The sequence below is a fragment of the Nicotiana tomentosiformis genome, chromosome 10, assembly GCF_000390325.3.
Source record: "Nicotiana tomentosiformis chromosome 10, ASM39032v3, whole genome shotgun sequence".
Classification (NCBI taxonomy): domain Eukaryota; kingdom Viridiplantae; phylum Streptophyta; class Magnoliopsida; order Solanales; family Solanaceae; genus Nicotiana; species Nicotiana tomentosiformis.
The window spans coordinates 15,588,972-15,616,093 of record NC_090821.1 but is presented as its reverse complement, the minus strand read 5'-3'; the positions used below and the strand labels follow the sequence as shown (position 1 = coordinate 15,616,093).

At 39.5% G+C, this 27,122-nt stretch overlaps 2 protein-coding genes across 4 annotated transcripts; one reads left to right on the top strand and one right to left on the bottom strand.

Moving 5' to 3' along the window:
* Nucleotides 1-3,223: 3,223 nt before the first annotated feature.
* Nucleotides 3,224-6,874, bottom strand: LOC138899801 (uncharacterized). Its single transcript, XM_070186496.1, has 4 exons — nucleotides 6,294-6,874; nucleotides 5,840-6,071; nucleotides 5,312-5,665; nucleotides 3,224-3,682 (listed from the first exon to the last, which is right to left on the bottom strand). Exons 1-4 carry the CDS (start codon nucleotides 6,872-6,874, stop codon nucleotides 3,224-3,226), a joined length of 1,626 nt encoding a protein of 541 aa, XP_070042597.1.
* A 9,159-nt stretch (nucleotides 6,875-16,033) lies between these two features.
* On the top strand, nucleotides 16,034-25,384 carry LOC104109377 (uncharacterized). Of its 3 annotated transcripts, none has more exons than XR_001971826.3 (7): nucleotides 16,034-16,121; nucleotides 16,940-17,317; nucleotides 17,709-17,785; nucleotides 17,890-18,250; nucleotides 18,530-18,742; nucleotides 19,838-20,430; nucleotides 24,719-24,811. XR_001971826.3 is itself a non-coding variant. In XM_009618655.4 (6 exons), exons 2-6 carry the CDS (start codon nucleotides 16,964-16,966, stop codon nucleotides 25,043-25,045), a joined length of 1,332 nt encoding a protein of 443 aa, XP_009616950.1. In that variant the 5' UTR covers nucleotides 16,034-16,121; nucleotides 16,940-16,963; the 3' UTR covers nucleotides 25,046-25,384. The 3 variants fall into 3 exon arrangements, 1 of the variants encoding a protein (XP_009616950.1); XR_004510296.2 differs by having other exon boundaries at nucleotides 19,838-23,884; XM_009618655.4 differs by lacking the exon at nucleotides 19,838-20,430 and having other exon boundaries at nucleotides 24,719-25,384.
* The last annotated feature ends 1,738 nt before the right edge of the window (nucleotides 25,385-27,122 follow it).

The window sequence follows — 27,122 nt, the reverse complement described above, 5'->3', positions numbered from 1 at the left end:
CACGGACGCGAATGTATTTACGCTGTCCACGATACCTAGTCCAGTCCAAGCCTAGTATTGAAGAAATACGGACCGTGCTTATTATTATACGGCTGCGAAAGCTCAAGCGCGAACGCGGTCAGAATTACGCGTCCGCGAAGCCTCCGCGGGGGCATTTTTGTCCAAATATTTTAGCTATGTATAAATAGATCTTTTTGACATTTTTAGGTCAAGTTTTGTAGAGCAGAGCACGTGAACGGCTGGTTTTTTCCCTTCTTGGGCAATTTTATAATATATTTACCTTCAAACTTTAGATTTTCATTTTGTACTTTAATATTATGGCTTATATTTCATCTTTACCTTTGATTTCTGTTGTATTCATGAGTAGCTAGACCCCATAGCTAGGGTGGTGGCCCAATCCTAGTGTGGGTATTTAATGGGTCTTGAATTTTAGGGCTTAATTATTTATGGGTTAGTGATATTTAGCCTAATTCATGCTAAAATTATAGAATTAGTGGTTGCAAACACTGATTCATGCCTTTATGACTTAGGCTTTTCTTGAGAAAGAGAGACTAAGTCTAGTAAAATTAGGCTAATAAGGAATTGGGGTGACTTCAAGAGATTGATAGCCCCGATTAAAGGGTTAAACCTAGAGATAGTAATACCCGACTTGAGCCAATTTCATTTGGATTGTATGAACACCCATTTGGGCTTGAGAAAGCCAAATCAGGCAAAGTCACTCAAACTACCGAGAGGTATAGAGTGAGAACTTATGTGTGAAGGTTATATCACGACCCCAATCATAACAAGCTTGTCCTAAATTCTTAACACCCATTAGATACTCACCTAGGCGGAAGTCACTACCCTAGTGCCTTTTAACACTTGAAAACTTTCACCAAAAATATTGTTCTTAGCTTACACTTGGCATACAATAGTATAAAAATTAGAATAGAATCAATCACAACAATGTTTGGAAGTGCAATTAGAAATAACACGCACATCTAGATTAGTTAGATACCCGAATCCAAACCAAATTAACTCCCTGTGGAAATCGATCCTGACCTCATCGGGTAAAACTGCATCAACCACTCCTTGCTACTATATAGTGGGGTAGTGATGTTTGGCATATTTCGATATGTGTTGATGTTACTTTGCCCATGTTTTAACCACTTCTTGATGTTATTTAATCTTTAAAACACCCAACATGGTGTAATTATTGGTTTGATGACTAATTAAGTTATGTGTGACGATTTAAGGTGTTCGGAGTGCAAAATATGAAGAAAAGGTGGTGTAGCCAGAGGAAGAAGGGTTGGATGCGTCGCATCCAACCTAGGAAAACATCATCCTGCATGCAACCTTAGCAGTGAAGTTGGGCCATCGCGTCCGCCATCGCGTGCGAAACTGGGAAGTAGAAGAGAAGGCTGGATGCGTCGCGTCCACCATCGCATGCAAGCTGAGAAATGGAGGACAAGGTGGATGCGTCGCATCCACCTTAGCATCAATCCCTTAAGCCGAATTGGACTAGGAATAGGAGAGCTTTGGCCCACGACTTTTGTACGCAATATATAAACCAAAAACGCCTCTTTTAGGTCATCGAACATATTGGGAAGAGGGAAAAAGCCACGAAAAAGCTGTGGAGGCCGGAATTCATCGAGTTTCATCTTTCTCCCACCAAACTTAGTAATTTTTATGTTTCTTTATATGATTTGTTGTTTGGCTACCATGTCTATATGGAGCTAAACTTCACGTTCTAGGGTTGTGGTTCTTTCATGACTATTGTTATTCGGATATTGATTTTGACTTCTTGATTTATCATATTAGTTTATTTATTCAATCTTGCGCTTAATTATTTAATTGCTTGATCACCAATTGAATACTATCTACGAATCTAGAATTGAACTCGAAAGTGGGAATTCTATATTGCATATAGGATTGAGTAGGGCAAGTTCTTGAACTCGGGCATCGGGGAACGGATTCGTAGTTAGGATAGACATATACCTAATTGCCTTGCTTGGTTGATTTAAGAAGTGAAAGATGAACAGTGGACTATTTCGCTGAGAGCGTGGGTTCGAAAAAGTGTAAAAGACCTAAGGACTTCATATTTATACCAACCCCAAAGGTCACCTGAGCGCGGTCCGCATAATTCTGCCGCGTCCGCGCTTTTTACCTTTCGAAGAACCTTTTCAGAAATAGGTTCGCTGAGAGCGGAATAATGGGCGCGACCGCGTAATATCAACGCCGACCGCGAAATTACGAACGTGGATGCGAATAGAACTTCAGAGAGTTGATATTCTAGACTTTTCAAATCCGCGTCCATTGACAATATATGCCCCCGCGAAATGCTCTCGCTGATTGCAAAATTTTGAGCGCGGTCCGCGTAATTCCCCACTCTTAGGCAATTTTTTCTAGCAACAATCCTGTACTACATAAACAATTCCTATACAAAGATCACAACCAGTTTAGTTCAAAATAAAGCCTGATCTAAGAAGGAAATCAAAGAATAAAGAAAAACACATGGGTTGCCTCCCAAGAAGTGCCTGATTTAACGTCGCGGCACGACGCATGTTACCAATATCATTGGAAATTGATCAAGGCCACCACATGGCTTTCATCAAACTTGTCGAGGTAATGCTTCACTCGGTGCCCAATAACTCTGAAGATTTCACCACTTTTGTTTTTCAAGTCAAGAGCACCAAACAGAGTCACGTGCACCACCTCAAAGGGGCCACTCCATTTTGACTTGAGCTTTCCCGGAAACAGTCGTAACCGGGAGTTGAATAGAAGAACCAAGTCACCCTCCTTGAATTCTTTGTTTTGGGCATATTTGTCATGTAAGTACTTCATCTTGTCCTTGTACAAGGATGAGCTGGAATAAGCATGAAACCAGAATTCATCAAGTTCATTGAGTTGCTCTACCCGGAGGTTGGCTGCTACATCCCATTCAAGGTTTAACTTCTTGAGCGCCCACATGGCCTTGTGCTCTAACTCAACCAGAATATGGCATGCTATCCCAAATACCAACCGGTACGGAGACATACCAATCGGAGTCTTGTACGCAGTTCTATAAGCCCACAAAACATCGTCAAGTTTCTTTGACCAATCCGTCCGGTTTGCATTGATAGTTTTTGATAATATGCTCTTTATCTCCCTGTTGGAGACCTCAACTTGTCCACTAGCCTGGGGATGATAAGGGGTTGACACCTTATGATTGACACCATACTTGGAAAGCAAAGTGTCGAAAGCCTTATTGCAGAAAATGAGAACCTCCATCACTGATGATTGCCCAAGGGGTGCCAAACCGTGTGAAGATATTTTTCTTTAGGAACGCCACCACACTCCGTGCCTTATTGTTGGGCAAAGCTACAGCTTCAACCCACTTGAAAACATAATCAACAATAACCAGAATATAAGTGTTACCACAGGAACTCACAAATGGCCCCATGAAGTCTATCCCCCATACGTCAAAAATATCGATCTCAATAATAGCGGTGAGAGGCATTTCATCCTTCTTGGAAATTCCACCAGCTCTTTGGCATTCATCACACCTCTTAACAAGCTCACTTGCATCTTTATACAGGGTAGGCCAATAAAATCCACAGCTAAGAACCTTTGAAGCACTTCTCTCCCCATCATGATGACCACCGTAGGGTGAGGAATGGCAAGCATCAAGAATATTCATTTTCTCCTCTTCCGGGACACATCTCTGAATCACACCATCATTGCAAATCTTGAAAAGATAAGGCTCGTCCTAATAATAATCCAAGCTGTCCCGTTTGAGTTTCTTCCTTTGGTTAGAAGAGAGCTCACTCGGGACAATGCCGGTCACAAGAAAGTTAGCCACATCGGCAAACCAAGGCATACCATTCAAAGACACGGAGAGGAGTTGTTCATCCGGGAATAAATCATTGATTTCGAGGCCATTGTGGGGCCTTCCCTACTCTTCTAAGTGGGACAAGTGGTCCGCCACTTGATTATCATTTCCTTTTCTATCAATGATTTCAAGGTCAAACTTTTGGAGCAGAAGAACCCATCTCATCAACCTAGCCTTCGAGTCCTTCTTGGTCATCAAGTAACAGAATGTCGCGTGATCGGTGTGCATAATCACTTTGGCACCCATGAGATATGGCCTGAACTTTTCCAAGGCGAAGACAATGGCTAATAACTCTTTCTCGGTCACCGTATAATTGACTTGGGCGTCATTCATCATTTTTCTTGCATAATAGACTGGATGAAATATCTTGTTGACCCTCTGCCCCAAAACTGCTCCTACCGCAATGTCACTAGCAACGCACATGAGCTCAAATGGTAAGTTCCAATTTGGTGTGGTGATGATGGGAGTGGTTGTAAATTTATACTTGAGAAGCTCAAAAGCTTTCATGAAATCTTCATTGAACACAAACTTTGCATCCTTTTCTAGCAGCTTGCACAAGGGGTTCACCACTTTTGAGAAATCCTTAATGAACCTTCGGTAGAACCCCGCATGCCCAAGAAAGCTCCTAACTCCCTTGACAGAAGTAGGAGGAGGGAGTTTTGAAATAACTTCAATCTTTGCTTTGTCCACTTCAATACCGTCCTTTGAGATCTTATGGCTGAGGATAATGCCCTCCTCAACCATAAAGTGGCATTTTCCCCAATTAAGCACTAGGTTGGTCTCTTTACATAGGGCCAACACTTTGTCAAGATTATCCAAGCATTCTTCAAATGAGTCCCCCACAATACTAAAATCATCCATGAACACTTCGAGGACGTCCTCCACCATATCCGTAAATATTGCCATCATACACCGCTGAAAGGTAGCCAGTGTATTACACAAACCAAACGGCATCCGTGAGAATGCAAATGTGCCATACGGACATGTGAAGGTGGTTTTCTCTTGGTCCTCCGGTGCAATGAGAATCTGGTTGTATCCTGAGTACCCATCCAAAAATCAATAGTAGGCACGCCCGACAAATCTGTCCAACATTTGATCAAGAAAGGGCAATGGAAAGTGGTCTTTGCGGGTCACTTTGTTCAACTTTCTGTAGTCCATACATACCCTCCATCCCATGACAGTACGAGTGGGGATCAACTTATTTTTCTCATTTGTGACCACAGTCATACCCCCTTTCTTCGGCACACATTGTACCGGTGAAGTCCATGAGCTATCCGAAATAGGGTACACAGCCCCTACATCAATCCACTTGACAATTTCCTTCTAGACGACCTCTTGCATAGCCTCGTTCAACCTTATTTGATGTTCCACGGAGGGTTTGGAATCATCCTCTAGTATAATTTTATGCATGCAAAAGGCGGGGCTTATACCCCGAATGTCAGCCAAAGTCCATCCAATTGCCTTTTTCCTTCTTTGAAGCACCGCAAGGGTGGAGTCTACTTGCATGTTAGTTAAGCAAGCAGAAAGAATAACACGTAATGTGGAAAAAGGGCCTAAGAATTCATACCTGAGGTGTGAAGGTAAAGGTTTCAACTCCAATGTTGGTGGCTCCTCGATTGAGGGCTTTGTTGGTGGAGTCTTCCGATTTTTCAAGTCTAATGAAAGTTTACGAGGCCCATATGAGTAGGATCCCATTCCTTGCAACGCATTTGCACATTCAACCAAGCCTTCCTTTTCATCTTCCTCATGGTTTAGCAACACAGATTCCAAAGGGTCTTCCACATTGATCATGGCACTCGTGTCATCAACTATCACCTCCGTCACAAGATCCACAAAAGAGCAAACTTCATTGTTATTTGGTTGCCTCATTGATTTGCACACGGGGAATACAACTTTTTCATCGCCCACTCGGAAGATGAGCTCCCCTGCTTCCATATCCACCAATGCCTTCCATGTTTCTAGGAAAGGTCTCCCTAATATTATATGTACCTCATAGTTGACTTCGCAGTCGAGAATCACAAAATCAGCAGGCAAAATAAACTTGTCAACCCGGACTAGAACATCATCAATAATACCAAGTGGCCTTTTCATTGTCCGATCCGCCATTTGTAATCTCATGGACGTAGCTCTTGGTTGCCCAATACCTAGTGTCTTGAACATGGAATATGGCATCAAATTAATACTTGCTCCCAGATCACACAAGGCTTTTGCAAAATCGGCTCTACCAATGGTGCATGGAATTGTAAAGGCACCGGGATCTTCAAGCTTTAGGGTCATCGAGTGCACAATGGCACTCACTTGATGAGTCATTTTGATGGTCTCACAATTCATAGATCACTTCTTAGTTACCAAGTCCTTCATGAACTTGGCATATCCCGACATTTGTTCGAGAGCTTCCACCAAGGGCACATTGATTAACAAACTTTTCATCATCTCAATAAACTTCTTGAATTGGTTTTCATTATTTTGCTTTGCAAGCCTTTGAGGATACGGCGGAGGAGGCCTTGGCAAAGGGGCCTTGGCTTTAGGCACTACCATTTCCAGTATGTCTATCACGTGTTCCCTAAACGGGTTCACATCATTTTGAGTCTCCTCCATGCTGTCATTGCTATCGATCCTCACTTCATCATTCACATTCTCATCATTGGCTTGAACCTCATCATCTTCTTTCAACACAACATCTTCACTCATAATCTTCTTTGGATGAGAAGTACTTGCATCTCCACCTCTACCGCTTCTTGTGATCACTGCCATAGCATGGCCTATATGGTTCCCACCCTTCGGATTTACTACCGTATCACTTGGTAGTTCCCCCTTAGGGCGAGTATTCAATGCTTGAGAAATTCGACCCAGTTGTACTTCCAAGTTGCGAATAGAGGTAGTATGGGAGGCTATTTGGGCATCAGAGTCAGCATTCCTTTCCAGCATTTGTTTGAACATATTCTCTATTCGCCTCATCTCATTGTTTAAAGAACTTTGCCCTTGAGACGAATATGGAGGCGGATTGTTTGGTTGTTGATACATCGGGGGCCTTTGGACTCCCGACCCCCGGTTGCCTTGATTATTATTATTCCAACCCCCTTGGTTTCCATTTCCGCCCCAATTGTTATTGTTGTTCCCCTAATTCTGATTATTGTTGTTGCCATTGTTCCAATTCCCTTGGCCTTGGTTGCCCCAATTTTGATAGTTCCCTTGCGATCTCTATTGTTGATTTGGAGCATTTCTCCGTTGACCTTGGTAGTTATTAGCATATAACACTTCCTCACTTTGATCATCATAAGAATCGTCTTGATTGTCACCACTACCACTTTGCTCATATTGATCTTGATTGTTTTGCACTTGTTGACCATGTTGTTTCCTCCTGTTGATCATGACATTTACCCCTTCTATGGCATTTACTTGCTTTGTCTCTTGAACTTACTGAAGCTATGCCTTTGCTAACTGATTCATAGTAATTGTCAACTCGGACATGGCTTGTCCGTGATTATGAAGTTCCTTGTGAAGATGGATGACATTAGGGTCACCCTGAGGAATATTTGCCCGACTCTGCCAAGCTGAAGATGTGTCAGCCATCTCATCAAGTATGTCACAAGAATCGGCATAAGGCGTCTTCATAAATTTCCCCCAGCTAGCTGATTCACCACACACTGGTTGGTCATGTTGATGCCCCTATAGAATGTCTGCTAAATCATTGCTTCAGTCATATCATTATTTGGGCATTCTTTGACCATTGTCCGGTATCGCTCCCAGATTTTATGTAGGGGTTCATTAGGTTCTTGTTTAAAGGCTAAGATCTCATCCCTCAATGTTGCCATATAACCCGGTGAGAAAAACTAGGCTGTAAACGTTTCTGCCAACTCATCCCATGTGTGTATGGAGTGGTTGGGTAGCCTCTCGAGCCAGTCCAAAGCTTTCCCTCTAAGTGAAAATGGGAAAAGTCTTAATCCCAGAGCGTCCTCCGACACATTCGTCTGCTTGCTCCCCCAACATGTGTCTACAATACCCTTTAGATGCTTGTATGCGTTCTGATGAGGAGCTCCAGTGAAGAAGCCCCTTTGCTCCAATAGGTTCAGTATGATATTTGAAATTTGAAAATTTCCCGCCCGAATCCGGGGTGGGACAATTGCACTTGCGTAACCTTCGTTGGGTAGCACCTGGTGTGCTGCCCGTGGAGGAGGTGGGGGAGGGTTTGGAATGTTGTCATTAGCCTGGCGGCCTCTTCTTTGGACTTGAGGTTCTAGATTAACCTCATCCTCACCATTGTCATCTACCTCCTCCCCCGAAAAAATATGTCTGAGAGCATCATTATGAACCATTTGGTACATAAAGTGATAGATACACAAAAGTTAGAAAAACAAAAGGAAAAAAAACAAGACACACAAATAGTTAGATAGATAGTCAACACCGTCTAACTCCCCGGCAACGACGCCAAAAAGTGATCGAGGCCAAACCTACACCACTATATAGTGACAAGGAGTGGTTGATGCAGTTTTACCCGATGAGGTCGAGATCGATTTCCACAGGGAGTTAATTTGGTTTGGATTCGGGTATCTAACTAATCTAGATGTGCGTGTTATTTCTAATTGCACTTCCAAACATTGTTGTGATTGATTCTATTCTAATTTTTATACTATTGTATGCCAAGTGTAAGCTAAGTACAATATTTTTGGTGAAAGTTTTCAAGTGTTAAAAGGCACTAGGGTAGTGACTTCCGCCTAGGTGAGTATCTAATGGGTGTTAAGAATTTAGGACAAGCTTGTTATGATTGGGGTCGTGATATAACCTTCACACATAAGTTCTCACTCTATACCTCTCGGTAGTTTGAGTGACTTTGCCTGATTTGGCTTTCTCAAGCCCAAATGGGTGTTCATACAATCCAAATAAAATTGGCTCAAGTCGGGTATTACTATCTCTAGGTTTAACCCTTTAATCGGGGCTATCAATCTCTTGAAGTCACCCCAATTCCTTGTTAGCCTAATTTTACTAGACTTAGTCTCTCTTTCTCAAGAAAAGCCTAAGTCATAAAGGCATGAATCAGTGTTTGCAACCACTAATTCTACAATTTTAGCATGAATTAGGCTAAATATCACTAACCCATAAACAATTAAGCCCTAAAATTCAAGACCCATTAAATACCCACACTAGGATTGGGTCACCACCCTAGCTATGGGGTCTAGCTACTCATGAATACAGTAGAAATCAAAGGTAAAGATAAAATATAAGCCATAATATTAAAGTACAAAAAGGAAAAAAACCAGCCGTTCACGTGCTCTGCTCTACAAAACTTGACCTAAAAATGTCAAAAAGATCTATTTATACACAGCTAAAATTTTCGGACAAAAATGCCCCTGTGGAGGATTCGCGGACGGGTAATTCTGACCGCGTCCGCGCTTGAGCTTTCGCGGCCGCATAATTATAAGTGTGGTCCGCGTTTCTTCAATACTGGGCTTGGACTGGACTAGGTTTCACGAATAGCGTAAATTCGCGTCCGCGTTAGCTTCAATCGCGGTCGCGTACTATGTTCGCGGACCGCGTTCTTCAGTTAGGTTTTACTTGCCAAGTCTCTGGACCTTTTATCACCCTCCCAGCGGAATTTCCACCGTGTCCGCGTCTGGTAACTTCGCGGCCGCGTAATGTAGACGCGGATCGCGTTCTTTGTTTGAGCCAAGATTTTAAGGCCTCTGAACCTCGATTCTTGCTGCCAGCGTAATTTCCCTCGCGGCCGCGCCACTAGTTTCGCGGCCGCGCTGTTGTAGCACGGTCAGCGGTGGTGTTTTCTCTGGATTGCAGCTTCTCTGAACCTCTATCTCGCCGACCGCGGAATATTATCCGCCTCATCGGTGAACCCTATGCGGCCGCGCTTTTCCATCGCGGTCCGCGATTCAGTTTCAGCCTTTGGCTTGTGCAAGTTTGACTCCTTCATGAGCTTATTTTGGCTTCTTTGCTTCATTTTGACCAAACCCTGCAAGCAAGCACATTATGTTAGTTTTCGAGACTACCTTTTAGCATTTTTTAACCCAAAACCAAAGCAAAAGAGAGTAAGTAATAGGCTAAAATTCCTAGTTGTCAATCGCCCAATACGCGATCGCGAATGCGCCGAATCAATATTTACAAGTACGCGATCGCGGAACATACAATGCGAACGTGAAGAAGTAAAAATTGTGAGTCACCAAACAGCCTACACGATTACGGCTGACACTTCGCGATCGCGAAGAAGGACATCAGACACCAGCAAATCAACAGTCCAAAACATGGAGAAATGGCCCGTATCCCATCCGAAACACACCCGAGGCTCCCGGGATCCCGTCTGAATATACTAGCAAGTTCTAAAACATCATGCGGACCTACTCGAGGCCTCAAATCACATCAAACAATATCAAAATTATGAATCACACCTCAATTCAAGCCTAATGAACTAATGAATTTTCAACTTCTACAACTTGCGCCGAGTCATATCAAATCAACCCGGAATGACGTTAAAATTTTCATGCAAGTCCCAAATGGCACAACAGAGCTATACCTACTCCCGAAATCACAATCTGAATCCGATATCAACAAAGTCAACTCCCGGTCAAACCTCTCAACCTTCCAAACCTTCAATTGTCCAACTTTCGCCAAAATGTATCAAATTAACCTACGTGCCTCCAAATCTAAATCTGGACATACATCTAAGTTCAAAATCACCATATGAAGCTATTGGAATCATCAAAACCCGTTACGGAGTCATCAACACTAAAGTCAAACTTCAGTTAACTCTTACCACTTAACCTTCTAAAACATAAATCATTCTTCCGAATCAATCCCGAATCACCCCAAAATCGAATCCGGCCACACACAAGTCATAACACACAATACAAAGCTACTCGAGATCTTAAACCACCGAACGGGATGCTAATTCTCAAAACGACCTATCGGGTCATTACATATAATTGGTGGAAAAAAAGAGTTTACTTACACAATATAATTTTTGATTAAATAAATTACTCTCTTTGGACAATATCTGAATCAAATTTGATCAATTTTTACCTTTTATCTGGTTTGTCCCACTTTATAAATAACTTGAAATTTCTTTTTCATTCCTTAGTCCAATATTAAAGACCCACTTCTAATTATTTTTTCTTCTTCTTGTTTCTTCTCCGTCAATGTTAACGACTTTGCACCCCCAAATACTTCCGTTGTTATTTTCCTTCACTTCTCCTTCCATATTTAAAGCCGAGATTTATTCGCTGCTTGTGGGTTGAGAGGTTTAAAAGGATAACTTGAACCTCCATTATTTGATATTTTCGAAGAGTCAAAGTCAAAATTTAAAAAAAAAAAATGAGATCTAAAGTTTTAATATCTAAGCCTTGTTCTTTTTAAGCTGAAGTCGAGCTTCTCTTTATTATGGTTGATTGAAAACTTGAAAATAAAAGTTCACCATTAAAGGTTGTTTGAAGATTCGATCTCATAAATTGAGTTCTTCGAGTTTGTTGGTTATTGGATTGGGTGTTGTCCCAATTGATTCGAAACATCAAGAAGAATTTAAAACATAAATTTAAGCGATTTGGAGTAGATTTAAGCTAGATTTAAGTTAAATTTCTCAGTTATTAGGATTCATTTGTATAATAGTATATAATATTTTATAATAGTATATAGGGATGTATAAACACCTCTTATATACTATTATATACAAGGTTGATATATTATTTACATGTATTTTGGTGGATTACGCACATTTTCTTCTTCTTCTTATACACCTACATGCACAGTGTATCGCCAACATATTTTTTACTAATGTGATTATACATCTTTATATACTTTTATATGCCTATATACATAGTGTACCTACCTTGTATAAAAGTGTATAACATTGTATTAAAGCATATAAGCGTCTATAGACAAACTTCTTTTATGATTTTTAGTTGTAATTCTTGTTTAAAACCACTCCAAATCTCCATCAAATGACTTTAAATTTTGTATACAACCTCCTTAGACTATTTTTAACAAGTCTAAGCACTACCCACTTTAAATTTCTCACAAAATTAAATTCAAAATCTAAATCTACTTATTTAAGTTTGTTGAACAATGGTGAATTACCTTAAAAATTTAATTGTCACCACCCAAATGAATTTGATTTATTGAACTAATATTTAAGTCCCAAGTAGTGATTCGGAGAATATATTAGAAGCTTGAGCTTTTAAAAAGAACCTAAATAGAGGTTTTGAGAACCTGTTTGAAGTTGGATATTGGATGACTTGATAGGTCATTTTGAATTTTAGCCTTTATTTCGGAATTCTGAGACCTTGATTAGCTCCGTTTAGTGATTCTTGATTTGCGTGTACAGTCCGTGTCTTTTTTCAGAAAGTTTTTATGTGAAAGATTGAAGAAAACATGAATTTTAGCCTTAAAAATAATTTGAGTTGACTACGGTCAACATTTTGTGTAAACGACCCCGTATCGGTATTTTGAAAATCCCGGTGTGTCCGTATCACGATTTTGGACTTAGGCGTATGTCCGAAATTGAATTCGAAAGTCCCTAACTTGATTTAACGTGATTTGTTGAAAACTAGTAATTTGAAGGTTTAAAGAATTCTGAAGTTTGACCGTAGGTTGACTTTATTGCTACCGGGTTTGGATTTCGGTTTCGGAACTTGTTATAAGTTCATTTTACTATTTAAGACTTGTCTGCAAAATTTGGTGCAAAACGGAGTTGATTTGATAGGATTCAGATGCTCGGTATAGGTTAGGTGCCATCACGACTTGGTGAGATTTTGGGTCGTGACACTCTTATTTTATAGAGGCTCTATCAAATAATAATTTACATTAATAGTACTACCACTTGCCTCCCAACTTTTTTTATCAGTACGATTATGGCTAGATTGACAATTTAAAAGGATAAAATATTTGAATTAGTTGGAGATATTAGTAAAACCTGTAACTGGAAGGTGTAATAGACCCGAAGAATTCAAAATATATAGCAACATTGTGTCTTTGTAATTTGACTCAACAAAGATTGCTAACATGCACTATCACATAAGGACTATTGTTTTGGTTTTGTCCAACCTCAAAAGCTAGTAAACTAAAAAGATAAAAGTAACAATTCATATTCAGCCAAATTTAGCAAACTATTTGTGTCTTCTATTGAAAAGAATTCAATGATAGTTCAATAACCATAACTTAACAAAACAATAGATTTATGCATACTTAATTTGATTCCATTATCGATTAAAAAGACAAGTCGAATGCGCTACATCAAATTGTCAGATAGAGTGAATGTGAAGATCAAAATGAAGCAAGTCAATGCAATCATGTTGAAAAGTTATTAGGAGGATTTGACAAAGAAAAAGATAAGAAAGATTAATCAAAGAAACATATTTAAAACCCTTTTGTCAGTTTGCTGATAGAAATCATAACATGCCAACTAAATAAATCGTCAAACGCCTTTATATCAACAACTGTGTCATATAGCTAAACTTGATATACCAAGATGAAAATGTGAGAAATTAAAGGTAAGGCCAAGAAACATATACTCCATTATTGTTTGACTTCCACCAACAGATCGGTGAATAGCCATCGATAATTTTGTGTGCTTGCCTGAAAATCTACATTGACATAGATTCAGAAGCACATTATAAAGGATAATACAAGAAAATACAAAAATAAAAAATAGAAGAAAAAATAAAATAAGCGTAGAACATAACATAGAGAACCAAGAGAAATTAACAGAAGCACTCCAGCTAGAAGGTAATAGAACCACACAAGCTCCGAATTGTTTTTTATTTTGAGAAAAGAAGAACTTTATACGTGGCTATTTAGTTCTAGGTCAAAAGACTAGTGCAGTTACATAGTCGAGACAAGAAGCTATAGCAGCTAATAAATAAAATAACAAATGCCTTCATGTTGAATTTTATTTCCACTAAGCTCACAAGTCAAAACTCCTTTGTTGATTTTTTTTGTTATTTTAATCCACGTATTATTAATGCATATATTTTTATTTATGTTTTGTAACACGTACAAAATTACATAAATTCTTGCATAACATATTCAAATTCTGCTTATGAGAAAAGATAAATTGCATACATAAGGTAACTATACTTATAGAACCAACCATATGGTAGAATCAAAATGACTTGCTCCTATTAATAAACATGAGTATGTTTCTTGATAGATTCTTCCGAAAATGAATAATCTAAGGTAACACTTAAAAGAAATATTAGATGCGACAAAATCAGCACTAACACACTAAATTAAATCAGATTCAAAGTTAAGCGTTTTTCGACAAGGGTAGATCACAGAAAATTATGGTGAAATGATAAAATACCCCTCTAAACTTTATGAGACTTTTCAGATTTGAGCCATCAAAATGTAATCACCTTTGGTATGAAGCATTTGATCTACCAAAATAGAACTTTCTGATACAAGTCTGAATTAATAGGAGCCCAAAGACTTCAGGTGAAAAATTCAAAAAAAAAAAATATTAAGCTTTTTTATCAAAGCCCAGCTTGTTTGGATGGTTGTTACATGTTGTATTGTATCGTATTGTTATTTTAAATACAATGTTTGTTTTGATTTTTTACTTAAATTTTATTGTATCGTATCACTAAATTTGTTGTTACGTAATGACGAAAAGTGTCACCTTATGAAACGGCCGATTTTGTGTGTTCGCATTGTTATCTTATTTCTTCTCTCATCTTGCCCTTTTTTATTATTAAATAATCTCATTTTATTTTTAACCTTAACTTTTTATATGATAATATTACCTCGTACCTTACTTTTTCTTTATACTGCGAGTTTATTCTTATTCATATTATTGGCGTATGACATAATAAAATGACGTCAAATAAGATAATTCATCCAAACATTATATACATCAACTACAAAACAATACAATACTATAATATACATTATCAAACATTCAAAACAACCATCCAAACAAGCTGTTTGCAAATACGAGACTCTAGGTGGAAAACCCAAACAAAATAACAAATCATGTCATCATATAGTTTCAGACAATAAACGTTCCTAAAATAGAAAAGTTGGGATTTAGGAAATGCTATATGTTAATTGGTAAACATTAAAACCTTTTGGGAATCGGAAAGAGGTCGACTATATATCAGTGTTTTAAAAGGCGAGGGGCGTAAGGCGAGGCTTTTTACATATGCCTCAACGAGGCGTAAGCCCCATATGTATTTAATTTTTAATATTTTATAAAATAATATAATGACAGTAAATATTTATAAACAAGTAAAATTGCATAAAAATTGAAGAAAACTATATATATGTGTGCTCCATCCCCACAAAAAACTAATCAAAACAATCTATTATACGTTACTTACAAGCACAATTAATTTGAGTCTAAAAGAATAAAATTATCTATATGGAGGTGGGGCGTTTTACTTGATATGGGGAGAGGCGTAAGCCTGGAGGGGGGATGGGGGGGACGTAAGCCCCATGGATCTTTAAAAATTTTAATTTGTAAATTAATAAAATAACATATTAACAAAAAAAATATAAAATATAAATTAAAAGTTAAAAATTAAAAGAAAATTAAAGAAACTCATAGAAAAAAATATCTAGCATGATTCTTAAGTATAACTAATGCATACAAATCACGTATAACGTCTTTAACTTTCAAATAATTTAAAACTTATAATTTCTTTTAAAAAAAAGATCAAACTCCACATTTTACCTTCCTAAAAGTAAATAATTAATAAAGTCTTATTAGTACGATAATTAAAATATTACTCCTTTATGAATAAATACAAATTAGTTTAAGATATCAAATTAATAAAAGTGTATAACAAGGAGGGACAAATGAACTAAGACACCACCAATAACAAGTGAAGATATAAATTCGCAATACTATATCTCATTATTAGAGTTATGCTTAATCTTCATATTTCTATCGATGAATAGAATTTTTATCATTAATTTGTTAAAGAATTTTAAGGGTCAACGATATTAAGTAGGAAATTTAATATGTGATTTGCGTTAGAACTGTTAAGCGGGCCCCGAGCGCTAAGCGATTAGGCGTGTTTAGGGCGCACGATTGAACGCTTGGGCGCAAGCCCTCACAGAAGTAAGCCCTCACACAACTAAACCCCATAAATGAGCCCTTTTGCAGGGCACCGAGGGCGAGGCTGAGCCAGTCCCAAAAATGCCTTTTAAAATGGTGCTATATATTCGCATGGGGGAGGGCTCCTTTTTAGAATCTATACATGGTACCATAATGCTTTAGGGTTTTTGATCGATCAATCTCCATCGCCCGCTCTGTCACATATCCAGGCCCGAGGTTTGATTTTGTCTTTCTCCGTTTCTCATCGCTTTATTTCCTTGCGTTTTGGCTAAATTTCTGCTACAATTATCTATTTTGTGCGAGCTATATTCTGTGTATGCTATTTTGTGCTTAATTCTGCTGTAGTTTATTGGGTTGTCTATTGTAGCTTCTTGTCTCTGGTGATTTGTTCTGCATAGTTTAGTTTCTATTTGTGCGTATAGCCTTTTTTGTTAGATTGCTATTAATTTCTTTGTTAATTCTCAACACAAGACATGTGTACGTAGGTAATGAATAATATCTATTGAATATTAATTAAACTTCTTCATTATCAAAAAATGCTCTTTGCGTATTACTCCTGCACTATCATTTAGTACAGCCAGGAATTTGAGTAAAAAGATTCCCAAAAATGCAAAAATGTTACACCTGATATATGAACCTATGTCAAGGGGATTCAATAGTTTATATACATATAAAAAAAATTGTTTTAACCCTTTTTGCACAGCGCAATTTTCCGTTGATGGGGATTCGATTGAACCCCCTCCACCAAAGGTACTTTCGCTACTTAATAAGTATTTCGCTACTTGAACAAATTAAAGAAAATTTCCCACTAGCATTCACCTAGTGTTTTCTATTGTCACCAAAAGACAAGTTAATGAGTTCCATCATTACTGTTTGTATATTGTTTTAATGTGATCCGAGTAGTCTGATATCTATGAAACTGATTTTTATTACTTGAGTTGTTCTTTTTTGAATTCAAAAGGAAAATTAATTTTTCAATGGCTATGTGGTCTATTTCACTAGTCTTAGAAGTCTCACAAAAAAAGTGCTTGCAGGACTCATCCCCTTGCCATTTTTAAATGCAAATGCCTAAGCTTGAAGATTCCTCGTCATGGGGTAAAGGGAAAGTTCAAAATAAATCGAGCATGGATATTGGGCTCACCGCTGCTGGACCAACTATTGCGAATACATTTTCCAGTGATCGAAGTTTGATGCGGGAATTTATGCATCAAAAGAAGGACTCGAGCAATGTTAATGATTCTTCCAAGTCAAAGTTAGAAGGAATCTTGCAATCAAAACCAGATCCACCAGTGTCCAAGAATGCAAGTGAAGATGCAACAACCATCAAACCAGCTTTGACTTCAAATAAGTTAGCTGCAAAAGTGCTGCAGCTTCGCATGAAAGGGTTGCATGACGAAGCATACAAACTTTTGGTAAGCAATATATTCCATTTTCTTTTGATAGTCAAAAGCATAGTCTTATCTGTAAAGTGTTATCTGTTTTATCAACTTGATTGTAGGTGCCAAAATATTTCATGTTCTCTAGATCTTATTCTTGGCTAGTATATATTCTTTTGAAATTTATGGCATTGATCAGACCTTAACTTCTTGCTTTCTTTGCTGCTTACTGGAATTGATGACAAATTAAAGAAGTTATCTCTGTTGGCAGTTGACTTCTAAGCTAAGTAAACTACGGAAAGATGACCTTTTTCTTTTGGTTGTTTTTTTAGAACGTTATAGAAGACTTAATGAGGCTTAGTCTTGAGAATGATTGCTTGAGCTTCCACAACCATATCAAACTTAGAGTTTCTGTTTCTTTATCCAGAACAAAGAAGAGGCTGCGAAAATGAAGCAAAATGCTGATGATGTGTCAAGCAGACAACCGATTGATAGGAGCACAAGGTAAATTTGAAACTGAATTTGTAAATTAAGCTTGCCTTGAATTGGATGTTCTTGTCTCAATGCTCGCCAGCATGTTAAATTTATGGCTCTTTTGCTTTGTCTAGATATGTTATGCATGCTCTATCTGCTTGGCAAAAGAAGAAAAGCGAGGATGCTGATGTGCATCTTGCTCAGAAGATAGTGCAAAACAAACAGTACAGTGCATATTGTCAGGCTGATGAATATGATTATGATGATGAGCCAAGGAGAAAGATCCAGAAGAAAGCGGGTGTGGAGAATCATAAATTAGCTGCCATAAGTAATCATGCAAGGCACATTTTGACTCAGCAGGAGAGATGCCAATTTTGCTTTGAGAATCCAACAAGACCAAAGCACCTGGTGGTTACCATCGCTAATTTCACTTACTTATCATTGCCAATGTGGCAGCCAATTGTTCCTGGTCATTGCTGCATCTTGACTATACAGGTAACTTTGATTCTTCTCTGATGATATATCTATATTTTTATCTTTTGTGTTCATTCTTGTAGGCCAGGATGTCTTTAATGTGCTAGTTCTCCAGGGCTAGGATGTCCTATAAGCAGCGCTGAACTCCCGATTTGTCTACCTTTTTTCATGGAAGTTATTTTTGTCACTAGAAAGTATATGTTGTTCTTTAGATACTTCTGAACATTATTGCTGTGCAGTTTTGTCATATGGCTCTCTCTGCTGCTTTTGTTGTAAATGACCCCTGCCTTCTCTGAACAGCATGAATCAGCTACACGATCTTTAGATGATAATGTCTGGGAGGAGATTCGGAACTTCAAGAAATGCCTTGTTATGATGTTTGCAAAGCAGGAGAAGGATCTTGTGTTTCTTGAAACTGTGATGGGTTTGGCCCAGCAAAGGCGCCATTGTTTGGTAGAATGCATTCCTTTGACCCGGCAAGTTGCAAAGCAGGCACCCCTGTTCTTTAAGAAGGTTTGTGAACCTATCCTTTACGTCAGCCATTATTTTATTTTTGAGCAACTGTCTATCACAAGAGGGGTTGCTCTGATGGTAAGCAACCTCCACTTCCAACCAAGAGGTTATGAGTTCGAGTCACCCCAAGAGCAAAGTGAGGAGTTCTTGGAGGGAATGATGCCGAGGGTCTATTGGAAACAGCCTCTCTATCTCATGGTAGGGGTAAGGTCTGCGTACACACTACCCTCCCCAGACCCCACTAGTGGGATTATTGATATCACCTTTTGGTCTGGAGTGAGCCGGAAGTTGTCTGTCTAGTTTTCTACTCTCTTGCTGAGTTATTGATATTATTGTTGGAACATAGTCTTTTCTAAATATGATATCAAGGGGTTAATAACTGGGCTTTTCGTCAAATATAATTGGAATTTTGGTTGGAATAAGCGAAATATAAAATTCTATTTTATGATACAGTAGTATTTAAGTTTCAATTGTCATTTCCCTTGGTCTGTTGAGATATTACTACATCTTGTGATGTATTCAGTCTTTTTTTCTTTTATTAGTTATACAGCACCAAGAGTTCTGCTCAATGAATTAGTTTCCCATGATCTCCTAATTAATGCCACTTGAGAAAAGCATGTCGCTCCACCCTAAGGCTAACAACTAGAGACACAACAATTGCTGCATGCTATCACCTATAATTATGCATGCTATAGAAAATTAAATATATCATAAGATGAATTTCACCAATTAATAGAGGCATCAAACTGCTACAATTATAAGTCACAAATGTACTTTAAGTCCCATGGACTCTTCTCCCACTCTAGCTCCCTCCAAAACTAATATATGGTGTTTTGAATGCTCCATAATATCTACAATTGGCACTACGAACCCCATGCACAAATAGTTCACTTCCTCTAACGTCTGCTATATCTGTTGATAGCTTCTCCCCTTGTCTGTTTACACTTAGGAGAGCCATAGTGATCCTACTTTAGTAAACAAATAGTGATTCTTATTGCACTTTCACTTAAACGTACATTAATTTAGTCTGAAGTCATGATTGATGCTAAAATAGCCTCTGTAATTTTCCGACATGGTCTGTGATGCAAATTGGAGATATGGCTTTTGAATCCATTTCCGGCGCCGACGACAACCAGTGGCCAGGTAAGCACCCTCTCTCCTCTTTCTCTTTTTCCCTTCTCTCCCCGACCACCTCTTCGTCCCCTTTTTTTCTTTTTTCTTCTCTTCGTCTTCTTCTCAAAGCCCTAGCAGTGGCATTTCCGGCGACTGTGCCGCCGCCGACCACTCTCTTTTCTTCTCTTTTTCCAGTCCTAGCCCCCTTCTCTCTCTATATTCTCTCTTCTCCCCCTGTCCTTCTCTCCTTCTCCCCTGTTTCTTCTATTTCCTTAGAGTCAGAACCCTGGCTTCTGCATCTTCTTCTTCTCCGGCGACTGCAGACCGGTGACAGTAGTCCGGTCCGGCGCCTCCAAGGCAGACCACCCCAGACTCCCTATGTCACATCAGTACAGTGACTGCCCTGCCACCCCTCCCCCCATTCTTGTTGGCCCGTGGTGTTTGAGTGTTTTTCAGGTTGTTTTGTTGCGATACTTGGAGACGGGCGGGACGCACGCGCAAACGTAGATGAGCAGGTCGGCGAGATTTACTAAGGGACTCCGCAGTCTCGGGTGTACGTCAAGTCGGCACTCCAGGTTCTATTCTCGGGAGTTGGTACCTCCCGCTCTTTATTTGCCCTCCTCTTGTGTTAGTTAGACTATTCCTCTCGTGTTAGTTATACTCGTGTAGTTATACTGTTGCCGTATTGGTACGTTCTAGTTTAGTCATTCTAGTAGAGCGCCAGTAGATACTACTTTTTGCTTAGAGTTGGACCGTTGTTGTTTGTGTTAGCGTTTTCCCTAGGTTACCATTCGTTCAGTGGCTGGGGTCTGTAATGGTGGAGTAAGGACATGTCCTCGGGGTGGGCGGGGGAGAAGGCAGGAGATAGGGGAAGTGACGGGGCCAAAAGGGGGTAAGGAGACCAAGGGAGCCTATAGGTTGAGAATTGGATCGTGGAACATAGGGACATTGACGGGTAAGTCTATAGAGCTGGCGAAGATCCTCCAGAAGAGGAAGATCAATATAGCTTGTGTTCAGGAGACTAGGTGGGTAGGGTCGAGGGCGAGGAATGCGGACGGGTATAAACTATGGTACTCGGGAGGCAGGAAGGGTAAGATTGGAGTGGGTATTTTGGTGGATAGGGAACTCAAAGAGTCAGTGGTAGAGGTCAGGAGGGTGAACGATAGATTAATGGCGATTAAGTTAGTAGTTGGTGGGATCACTCTGAATGTTATTAGCGCATATGCGCCGCAAACGGGCTTAGATGAGGAGGTTAAAAGAAGCTTCTGGGAGGGGCTGGACGAGATGGTGCGTGGCGTGCCGCTTGCGGAGAAGTTATTCATAGGAGGGGATTTCAATGGGCATATAGAATCGTCTGCTGATGGATATGGCGGGGTGCATGGTGGCTTCGGCTTTGGGGATAGGAACGGAGGAGGTACCTCACTGTTGGATTTTGCTAGAGCTTTTGAGTTGGTGATCGCGAACTCTAGTTTTCCGAAGAGGGAGGAGCATTTGGTTACTTTCCGGAGTACGGTGGCTAAGACTCAGATTGATTACCTCCTCCTCAGGAGATGTGATAGGCGGCTGTGTGTAGATTGCAAGGTTATCCCGAGTGAGACTCTCGCAACACAACATAGGCTCTTGGTGATGGACGTCGGTATATTATTGAGGAAGAAGAGTTTTGTCCAGGGTCAACCGAGGATCAGGTGAGGAGCCTTGACGAGGAATAAAGCTCATGAGTTGGAGGGGAGGTTGATGGCTATGGGAGCCTGGAGGAGTAGCGGGGATGCTAGCGAGATGTGGACAGCTACATCAGACTGTATAAGAAAGGCGGCGAGAGAGGTACTAGGGGTCTCGAAGGGTTACTATGGCGGGCACCAAGGCGACTGGTGGTGGAATGATGTGGTCCAAGGTAAAGTGGAAGTAAAGAAAGCAGCGTATCTTAGGTTAGTGAAGAGCACAAACGAGGAAGAGAGGAGAGTGAATAGAGGAAGATATAAGGAAGCCAGGAAAGAGGCGAAGTTAGCGGTCACGGAGGCTAAGGATGCAACGTTTGGTCATCTGTACGAGGAGTTGGGGGACAAAGGAGGGGAGAAGAAGCTATTTCGGCTGGCCAAGGCTAGAGAGAGGAAGGCTCGTGACCTGGATCAAGTGAGGTGCATCAAGGACGAGGAAGGTAGAGTATTGACGAAAGATGCCCAGATTAAGCGGAGATGGCAGGATTACTTCTATCGGCTTATGAATGAAGAAGGGGACAAAGACATTGTGCTAGGAGAATTGGGTCACTCCGGGAGTCACCAAGACTTTAGGTATTGTAGGCGTATTAAGGTTGAGGAGGTCGTGGGAGCTATGCACAAGATGAGTAGGAGCCGAGCGACCGGGGCGGACGAAATTCCGGTGGAATTGTGGAGGTGTGTGGGTAGAGCAGGCTTGGAATGGTTGACCGCGCTATTTAATGTTATCTTCAGGACGAAGAGGATGCCAGATGAATGGAGGTGGAGTACGATGATACCGATGTTCAAGAACAAAGGTGACATCCAGAATTGTAACAACTATAGGGGCATCAAGTTACTAAGTCATACCATGAAAGTTTGGGAGAGGGTGGTGGAAGGAAGGGTGAGGAGGGCAGTGTCTATATCCGACAACCAATTCGGATTCATGCCGGGTCGGTCCACTACGGAAGCTGTCCACCTTATCAGGAGGTTGGTGGAATAGTACAAGGATAGGAAAAAGGATTTGCACATGGTGTTTATTGACCTAGAGAAAGCGTATGACAAGGTTCCTAGGGAGGTTCTTTGGAGATGCCTGGAGGGGAAAGGTGTGCCGGTAGCTTACATTAGGGTATTAAAGGACATGAATGAGGGAGCTAAGACTCGGGTTAGGACTGTGGGAGGTGACTCGGAGCACTTTCCGGTTGTTATGGGGTTGCACCTAGGGTCTGCGCTCAGCCCGTTCTTATTTGCCCTGGTGATGGATGCGCTAACACACCATATTCAAGGGGAGGTGCCATGGTGTATGTTGTTCGCTGATGATATAGTACTGATTGATGAGACGCGAAGTGGCGTTAATGAGAGGCTGGAGATTTGGAGACAGACCCTTGAGGTTAAAGGTTTCAAGTTGAGTAGGACTAAGACAGAATATCTGGAGTGTAAGTTCAGCGATGAGCCGGGAGAAGCGGACATGGATGTGAGGCTTGACTCTAAAGTCATCCCTAAGAGAGGGAGTTTCAAGTACCTTGGATCAATTATTCAGGGAGATGGGGAGATAGACGGGGATGTCACGCACCGTATAAGAGTGGGGTGGATGAAATGGAGGTTAGCACCTGGAGTCCTGTGTGACAAGAAAGTGCCACCGAAACTCAAAGGCAAGTTCTATAGAGCGGTGGTTAGACTGACCATGTTGTATGGGGCTGAGTGTTGGGCAGCCAAGAATTCCCATACCCAGAAGATGAAAGTGTCAGAAATGAGGATGTTGAGATGGATGTGCGGGCACACTAGGCTGAATAAGATTAGGAATGTAGATATTCGGGAGAAGGTGGGCGTGACTCCGATGGACGACAAGATGCGGGAAGCGAGGCTTAGATGGTTCGGGCACGTGCGGAGGAGAAGCATAGATGCCCCTGTTAGGAGGTGTGGGACGTTAGCATTGGCAGGTACGAGGAGAGGTAGAGGACAACCTAAGAAGTATTGGGGTGAGGTGATCAGGCAAGACATGGCGCGACTTCAAATCTACGAGGGCATGGCTCTGGATAGGAAGGGGTGGAGGTCGAGCATTAGGGTTGTATGTTAGGGTTGTTCCGGGGGCGGGGCTGGCCTGTTGTTGTTTCGCTGTGGGTTGTTAGTGGTTTATGTAGTTTCCTCACTATTTTCTATGGTAGTATTGTTGTTTATAGTTATTGCTTTTACATCTATTTTTCTATTTTTTACGATGCTGTTAATATTTTTTATCTTCTATTGTTGTCACTGACCTATTGTCTATTGTTTATTTTTTTTCTTCTCGAGCCGAGGGTCTTTCGGAAACAGCCTCTACCCCTCTGGGGGTAGGGGTAAGGTATGCGTGCACTCTATCCTTACCAGACCCCACTTGTGGGGTTATACTGGGTTGTTGTTGTTGTTGTTATTGCTTTTGAATCCATTTATTTCTGTTGTAATCTTATATAGAAATGCTTTGTTGGTTAAGCTGTTGGTTTGGAAATACAAATGCTTGTTTCAGTTTTCGCCAGAATGGTTTTGCACCCTTCACCTAGTATATTAAAAAGAAGGGTTGGGGTTTAACCATACCAACTAGGTGGGCTGTTCACAAGTGAATTAGTTTCCTCATGTTTGTTCCTCATCCCTTAACAGGTTCTAGGAATTGACTCGCAGATATTCCCATGCATGGATATTGAGGTGGAGTAAGGAAGGACACGGGTGGGTGGCTTGGGGGGGGGGGGGGGAGATGATAATTAGGAATTTTATTTGAAAAGATGTTTTGAATCATTCTTTTATAATTTAGTTACTTTGAAGTTTGGATAATCTGGTAAAGAATCACATATTCTCTAAACATCATGTATTCGGGAATTTCTTTTTCTATCTGTTACTTTATTTTAGGACGTACAAGGCTTATTCGAATTCTAATTTTCTCCATTTATTTCTTGGAGAGAGAACACTTAATTGTCCTGTTGTCCCTTAAATAGACTGGTCACTGTGTTTAGAATCAAGTTGTTCAGTTGTCTTCCCTTGCAAGTATGAGATATACGTTGACTGTTAGATATATTCATGGTTGTGCATGAGAGTGATTGTGTGTTTGTTCTTTGCCTCCTCCATGTCCTATCTATGTTGCTATGTCTATTTGAGGTGATATATTCTTTTTTACACTTGCTTCTAACAACTTTGTTCACTATAGGCGATTGATGAAGCAGAAGACGAATGGAGTCAACATAATGCTAAGAAGCTCATAGATACAAGTGCAAAGGGGTTGCGGGCTTCAATCCCAAAAGATTTTCCCTATTTCCATGTCGAATTTGGCCTAAACAAGGGGTTTGTTCATGTAATCGATGACGAAAAACAGTTCAGCAGCAGTTTTGGCATCAACGTTATAAGAGGGATGCTGAAGCCGCCTAAGGACATGCATCAGCGTCGGCAGCATGAATCAATGGAGACACAAATACAAGCTGTGGCAAGTTTTTCCCGAGTTTGGGAGCCTTTTGACTGGACTAAACAGCTCGACTGACTAACACGCGGCATCTGACTGAAGTTAGCAGTACAGATGTATAATATCTGCACTAAGAATATAATTCATAGGAGTATATTATGTCTTTTCCTTGTAAATGTAATTTCCATGCTGAGGTACGCGGCTAGTTAATATATTTTCGCATTTTGATTACACAGTTATGCATTTTAACTGGACTAAACAGCTACTGCCTCGCATCTTGCATTTGACTGAAGTTAGCACTTAGCAATGCAGATGTATGCATGATATCTGCACTAAGAACATAAATGTATTATCTGTTTCTTATTTCACCTGTGAATATATTATCTCAATGAAGTACGAGGATGATGATTGAAGTGAGTTCATTGTCCATCGAGTTTCAAGTTAGAAGGGATTTCCAGTTATAAAAAAAGGGAGAATTACGCTTCTTATCTCTTGGCCCAACCCGTCAGAAAATGACCCACGTTTGAAGCTCTTACCTAGTGTAGCCTAGGTTGTACATTACTTGAAAATTATTTTTTACCAGTTAGCCCACCCTCTTTTAATTATTTTTTTTCTCTTTGTTCTTCTTTCCGTGTCACGACTTTGCACCCCAAAATTTTTCTACCATTGTTATTCTCCAATTCTTCTTCCAGATTCAAAGTTGATAACCACTATTTGGGTGAAGAAGAAAAAAAATACGTAAAAGAATTAGTTTTTTGGAGTCATATGAAGATCACTTCCTCCATTGGAATGGGGAAATCTCTGTTTATTGTCATGCTCTAAAGAGTTTCACTTAGTAGGTTGTTGGATCATCAAATTAGAAAGAAGGTGTTGGCATTGTCTCGTTCTTATTCTCATTCCACATGTAATTTTAATCCCAATGGTTGATTAAAATTTTGAAAAATAAAATTCACCATTAAAGGTGGTTCGAAACTTCGATTTCAGAAATTGGGTTTTTCGATTTGGTAGTTGTTTGGATTGGGTGTTGTCCCAATTGATTGGAATCATCAAGAGAAGTTCAAAACTTAAATTTGAATTGATTTGTAGTAGGTTTAAGCTTGATTTGAGTTAAATTTCAGAGGATGCCCAAGGAAGAAGAAGAACACGTGAAGCTCCCTTGATAGGATTCATTTGTATAATAATGTATAAACACCTCTTATACACTGTTGTATATAAGGTTGATATATTATTTATAGGTATTTGATGAATCTTCTACACCTATATACATAGTGTATCACGAATATTTTCACTACTATGATTTACATCTTTATATAACTACTAGCTTTAGGGTACGCGCGTTGCGCGTGTACTTTATATCAATAAATATAAAATTTTAAAAATTATACAAATATAATAAACCATCTGATTGAGTTATAAAATAAAAATTTAAAAAGCACAAGCTTTTGAAAATAAAGAATATTAATCATATTTAGCCAACTTAATAAAAGAAAAAATTGCGTAACGCAAAAGTATTCTAATTAATGTCGCACTTAGAAATTTTATTTACTCGAGTAACCAATATGAATTTCAAGTATTCCCGTCAAAACTCAAATAAGAGAATACAAAAATAAAAAGAAATTTCATATTGTTAGCTTTAGTTAACATACGTAGAATATAATTGGATTAGTAATATTTAAACCCCAACTAAATTGTTTCTAGAAAGAAATAGAATAATTGTCATAAAAAAATAAGGTAGAAAATTAATGTGTATTATTATTTTATCCAACAAGAAATGTATCGTAATGTAATATAATTCTCGTCATCTCGTGTCTATTAAAACTTCATGCAAATATAACATGAATATTCTTATAAATCATCACAGTAGTGTTTAAAGTATTTATTTTTATCTATATATACATTTTACGAGTTTTTGTGTGTTATAAAAGATAATTATAATTAACTAATTAAAATTATCAAGTTTCTTTTCATCTCTAATCTCTTATCAAAATTTCTTTTGTCTCTTGTCCTTAGTAAAAATATATCAATCGCCCGGCTATCAAGGGTGGTAATTAAAATCTAATCTAAAAGGTTAAATATATATAGCCACCAACGAATTAAAGTAGTTCTAAACCCTACCAAAAGATAGAAAAATATAGTTCAGAATGGTACCAAAAGT